The sequence below is a fragment of the Egretta garzetta genome, unplaced genomic scaffold, assembly GCF_000687185.1.
Source record: "Egretta garzetta isolate BGI_Z169 unplaced genomic scaffold, ASM68718v1 scaffold215, whole genome shotgun sequence".
Taxonomy (NCBI): Eukaryota; Metazoa; Chordata; class Aves; order Pelecaniformes; family Ardeidae; genus Egretta; species Egretta garzetta.
In genome coordinates this window covers 2636926-2643081 of record NW_009259719.1, presented here as the reverse complement: position 1 = coordinate 2643081, position 6156 = coordinate 2636926, and the positions used below count along the sequence as shown (strand labels likewise).

Here is a 6156-nt window from a genome sequence, read left to right as displayed (position 1 = left end):
GGAGGAGCCTTCGCGGCCGGCTGTGCTAGCGGCACCGCCTCGCAGCCCTGCTTGCCTAGGGGAGACTGACGGCCCGGCGCTCTCTTGTGTTTTCTTTAACAGACTTTTCAATCGGAATAAGCACCTTCAGGTCTCGGAGGCTTCTGGCTCTGAACTGCCTTCACTACTGTCGCCGCCTTCTGTCTAATGTGCTACAAGGATGAGCCCAGCATTTGGAGCTATGGAAGTGGAGCACTATTCCAAGGGAGTCCTGCTCGAGCCTTTTGTCCACCAGGTTGGAGGACACTCCTGTGTCCTCCGGTTTAATGACAAGACCATCTGTAAACCCCTTATTCAGAGGGAACACCAGTTCTATGAGACTCTCCCAACAGAAATGCGTAAATTCACTCCGCAGTATGAGGGTAAGTTATCAAACCTTAGGATGGGGTTGGGCTCTTTCTTTCTGTAAATACAAGCGTGCTGTGCTCTCTGTTATCTCTGAAATCTCTTCTGTGTGGAAGAGATTTTAGGGTTTTCTTTTCATGTATCTTGATGTTGTCTGAGGCAGGCTGTGGAGATGCAGGGTGGAAATGCTTGCCAAGTTGGTGTTTGGGCTGACTAACAGCATTAGAGTAGAGCAGCTCTGCTGGTGATAGCCCATATATCTCCCTTAGGCACAGGTAAGTAGCTAACAGCTTGTGAATGTTTTCAATAATTCTCTGCTGCTTTTTTTGTGGATTTCTAAATTATTATTTTTTTTGCCACTTGTTTAATGTTTGTTTACAAGATAGTAAAGATGGTAAGATTGGTTGACAGTGTTCTGTGTAAGCTTAGTTGTGGTCTCTTGTTTTTGGATTTCTACTCTGACTCTCATTTTCATCACAATAAATACATGTCAGCAAGGTGTCTTGTTGAATATTTGCAATGTTGTTTCTGCCATTAAGGAAATGAAAATTCATGGTGTTTAGGTAGGCAAGGATCAAGTGGCTGTGATGAGGCTGAGTCAGAAGTTACGTAGGAGTGGAAATTCCAGTTCTCCTAAGCGTTGTGCTAGTTAACAGAAACACTTTTCTTTCTCTTCACTATTCCATCAACTGCTGCCTGGTAATTAATAAATAAGTCTGAAGCACTTTTTTAAATGGAGTTGCTTTTTAAAGCACATTGATTTTAACAACCATAAGGGTGACGAAGTTTTGCATACTGTTTGTGAAACTGGCGGAAGACTTCAGAGGAGATGTTTCAAAGTTATGCTCCCTGCATGCTTACAGAGACTTTTTGACACATCTAACTACAAGTTCTGTTGGACTGGAAGAAAATGTGTTCTTTGAATGATACTTCTCAAAATGTAATAGAACTGTACTAGTGTATATGGCTTTTTGGGGAGTTCGTGGGGGACTTAGGGGTAAGGGGCCTCACTTGGTCCATCTGTTATTTTTTCCAGGATAAAGCCAAAGGCCATTTGCTAGCTGGCTCCCCCCTTTTTTCCTGTTGTCCTTTCCTTTGTGGCAGCAGGACTGTCAGTCAGAGCTGCTGCGTTCCCTGCCCCAGCTACTGTAGGTCTCAGAGCCGCCTGCCCAGCTCAGAAGTGCCAATCTGTCGCCGAGACCTCTCCCCTCTGGCCTAGTGATGAGCTGCAAGAACTGTGCAGATTGATATGAGAATAAAGAGAGAGGACTGAAAAAAAAATTAAAAAATAATTCAGACAATTGTTACGGCTTCTTCATTAACCACTGAAACTTGCTAACGTAGCAGTGAGCGCATCTCTGTCAGAGCGCTCCACTAAGACTCTCAAAATGCAATGCAGTGTTCTAGAGACTATTGAGGGGAGGATGAGAAAAAATGCTTTCAAGGTTCACCATGTTTCTGTACAACAAACAGATTTGTTTTGTATTGCATTTTTGTTACTTATTTCACAAGATTGCTGCGTAACCAGTATCAATAAAATATATTCCAAAAAGGATAAGAAAATGTATAATTAAACGTGGTGATTAAGTGGAAGCTTTTGGACTAGTTTCTATTGTAATGTCACATTTTCCTTGTTTTGCTCTACTTGCAAGTCTTGCCTTTCCCCTGGGGATCTATTAACTAAATCTTGTTTGGATAAGTGCTTTTTGCTTTGCTGTGATGCAAAACTTAAAGCTTTTGGTGTGGGGTGGGTTTTTTTATGCAGGTCACTTATCACTGCAAGATGTTAACAAATGTTTTGCATCTCACTTAGGGTCAGACCAGTCAGGTTTTCTAAATTAATAAAAACTTTCATTAATTGAAATTGTCTCCTGTTATTATTTGATTCTTACTTGACTGCATCAGAGAGAGAAAAGAACCTTTTGTATGATTGTTTTGTCAATATGATAAATTGTCTTTTGTGAGGTGTCATTTTTGTCTAGGTCTTTTGATATTTGTTAGGTTGACAGATGAGTTTTGGCCTGTGGCAAGATAGAAACTAAGGACGAGGGTAAGAGAAAAAAACCAAAAGTTGCTATATTCTTAGTGTAAAATCATGTGTTCTAAAAGGCTTGCTTGTCACTTCAGCAATTCTTAACTGTCCTCTTTCCATTCTCTCTTCAGGTGTGGTATCAGTGAGCTTTGAAGAGGATGAAGATGGAAACTTATGTCTAATAGCATATCCATTAAATGGGGACCATGATAACTTAGAAAACTTAGATAATTCTGACTGTGAACCCAAAAGTAAGCTGTTGCGATGGACTAACAAAAAGACAATGTTGTTAGAAAATGAGAAGATATCTAAGGAATGGGTCCGACAGCACAGGAAAGAGGAAAAAATGAAAAGGTGAGTTTGATAGGGGGAACTGGAATGCAGACTGCTGAAGCATAACGTTTTTTGCTTTCAAATTAGGATCTGGTCTCCAGAATTCCAGAGAATTCTCCAGGACTCTTAACTTTCACTTTCTACTCTTGTTTCTCCTGTTTTTCCTGACCCCTTCAGTGCAGACAGGTTCAGTAGTGAAACTTAAGATGTCCTCAGCCCAGTAATGCATTGAATCTTTTCATTATTTTTGTGCTGTGGTCAACTGAAAAAGGTTTTCCAATGTTATTTTTGAAGCTTCCACAAAAAAAAGGGGGGGGGGGAAACCAACCACCTGCAAGTACAATAGTTGTATAAAAAAAATAATTTCAAGGTTACTGTATATGTCATACTTTTGTAGGAATCTTAACCCTGTTAGTGACATTTTTCCCCTTTTTCGTTTATATTAATTGTGCCCACTGTGAGCTGTGATGTATTGTGCTAAAAACAGTACCTTGGCAAAGGATAAATTCTAAAGCGTATTGCTTCTTCTTGTATTACTTCTATTTATATGTTCTTTACCTGTGTGAATTCTATAGAATCACTACATGTTTTGTAACATTTTTGGCTACAGGCTAATTAATTCCATTAAAGTGAAAGTAGCTTTATAAAGGTTGAAATATTATTGATGAGTGACTTGTCCAGTTGTACAGAAAGCAAAATGAAAGCTCATGCTAGCTGTTAGTGAATGTGAGCAAAAGAGTTTGTAAAGTTAAATCCACAGACAACCCCTTTAAAGTGCTTATTTTTCTGCTTGACCTCTAACTTGCTGCTTTCTGTTTTCTAGTCACAAATTGGAGGAAGAATTTGAGTGGCTGAAGAAATCTGAAGTCTTGTATTATACTGTAGAGAAAAAAGGAAATGTCAGTTCACAGTTTAAACACCATAATCCTTGGAGCATGAAATGTCACCAGCAGCAGTTACAGCGGATGAAGGAAAATGCAAAACATCGGAATCAATATAGTATCCTTTCCTGAAAATGCCTCATAACAATGGAATGAGTAGGGTTCTGGTTTTTATTTCTTTAACATGCCAGATAAAAGTACAGTGCAGGCTTAACTGCCATCCAGAGAGACTCTGAAGCCATGATTTATTTGGTGACTTTGAAGAGATTGCCAGCAATTTCCAGAACATAGGCTTTTCCAGCATGTGATAAAGTGGCTAGGCTAGGAAATTCAGGTAACTTAATTCAAACCTACAAGTTGTGGATTCGTTAGTGGAAAGGTTTTACAGCATACTGTGTTTGGGATCTTCCACAAAACCAGTCTGCTAATGTGAGCTCTCAAAGGAGAAGAGTTCTGTCACTTCTTGACACTAGTTTTTAAGATCACCAATATCAAAACAGTAACATCTTTCCCTTTTCAGCAACTTCTTAATGTTGCCTCAAATATAGAGGCTATTTCAGTACCTGCAGTTGTCAGCTTCTATAGTCTCTTTTTAGTGAGCCTTTTTGATAAAGAAAGGCTAAGTATAAACTGTCATGTAGGATGGGAGCATGAGAAACGCAAAACCAGTGACCAAAGCCATGAAAGCTGAAGCACAGTTTCTGTGCTCTGGAACTTGTAGGCAAACATCTCCACCCTGTGCATTCTGTGCATTTCGGCGTATGGATTACTAAAACATCTCTGACTAACTGTTAAAAATGATAGAAAGCATTTCATGGCTGGTACCTTCACCACTTCACTGTAGATGATTATTGAATTATCTAAGTAGAAGTCCATGATACCTCTGGAACAGTATTACTACAGATGTTCTGAAATGCTTTTTAAGTTCTCTGGTTTCAGAGGTGGTGTGAAAATTCTTCACTGTTTTTGAATGGTAACTGAAGCACACAAAGTCCTTATTTCCCACAAGAAAATGTCTCTTGCTAGGAAGGAAATACTTCATAATTCCAAGACTGTGCCTCAGGTGCCAAGTATATTTCTCTATGACCCTGGTTACTTTTTTCCCTTCCACTTAATGTGGAAAGTCACCTGTCTTCTGTAGAGATCAGTGAAACTGGAATTAGATACCTGCTCTGCTTTATGCCAAGTTTATGTAACTAATTTTTGATAGGTTACTATATACTGGGCATGGTGTGGGTATGCTTAAAGTTAAGACTGTGGCTATAAAATCTGTGATAATGGTTTTAAAACCAGTATTCCTCATTGTGAGGATTGTTCCTTAACTAAGCAGAATTCATTTTGCTGGAAAACCTAACTTCTCGATATGAAGTACCATGTGTGTTGGACCTTAAGATGGGAACCCGACAGCATGGAGATGATGCATCAGAAGAGAAGAAGGCTAATCAGATTCGCAAATGTCAACAGAGTACATCAGCTGTTATTGGAGTCAGAGTTTGTGGCATGCAGGTGAGAGGAAAACTCATTATGTGTAGTGCAACAGACATGCACCCATTTTCTGTTAGTGGGTTTTTTGGCTTATGTAGTCATCCCGTGTGTTGCTGTCCTTGAGATCATAGAATCATTCAGGTTGGAAAAGACCTTTAAGATCATAGTCCAACCATTACGCTAGTACTGCCAAGTCTACCACTGAACCATGGCCCTAAGCACCACATCTACCCATCTGTTCAATACCTCCAGGGATGGAGACTCAGCCACTTCCCTGGGCAGCCTCTTCCAATCCTTGACAACCCTTTCCATGAAGAAATTTTTCCTTATATCCAGTCTAAACCTCCCCTGGTGCAACTTGAGGCCATTTCCCCTTGTCCTATTGCTTGTTACTTGGGGGAAGAGACTGGCCCCCACCTGGCTACACCCTCCTGTCAGGCAGTTGTAGAGAGAGAGAGAGAAGGTCTCCCCCTCAGCCTCCTCTTCTCCAGACTAAACAACCCCAGTTCCCTCAGCCGCTCCTTGTAGGACTTGATCTCCAGACCCTTCACCAGCTTCATTTCCTTCAATGAGGAGAATGAGGTTTTGAGTATCACTTACCAGTTGAAGGTGGCAGCATCTGCAGGAGCAACCTGCAGCACACGCTCAGCGTCAGTGTGTTCTCTGAGCACAAAACCAGTCTTCTGCACAATAGCAGCAATTCAAAACTGTGTAGTAAAATTACTGATTTGATTAACATTTTAGGATAGCATAGGAAACAGTTGAAAGGAGGGTCTGCTGGTACGTGGGTTTTGAATAAAGCATGTGGAAACTTGCCAGAGTGTTAAGAAGCAATCAGTTCTGTCTTGTTGACTTCGAAAAGCCACAGATCTTTCACTGCTGAAAGTAGACTTGTGCAAAGCGCAGCCAAGAAGTGGCTTGGTAATGTGATAAGAATTGTGGTCAAATAAGGAGATAGAGTTGCTTGGACTTTCACCTGAGTTTTTTGTTTACTTGTTTCTGTATTCCTAGAGTGACAAATGGGAAACAACATGTTTGTAT

At 40.5% G+C, this 6156-nt stretch overlaps 1 protein-coding gene across 1 annotated transcript in view; it reads left to right on the top strand.

Moving 5' to 3' along the window:
- The first annotated feature begins 16 nt into the window (after nt 1-16).
- IP6K2 (inositol hexakisphosphate kinase 2) overlaps nt 17-6156 on the top strand; it is a 7703-nt gene continuing 1563 nt past the window's right edge. The window contains exons 1-4 of the mRNA XM_009639315.2: nt 17-401; nt 2548-2770; nt 3573-3748; nt 4961-5136. Coding sequence (XP_009637610.1) covers nt 200-401; nt 2548-2770; nt 3573-3748; nt 4961-5136 — 777 coding nt within the window. The 5' untranslated portion in view covers nt 17-199. The remainder of the gene's footprint in view (nt 402-2547; nt 2771-3572; nt 3749-4960; nt 5137-6156) is intronic.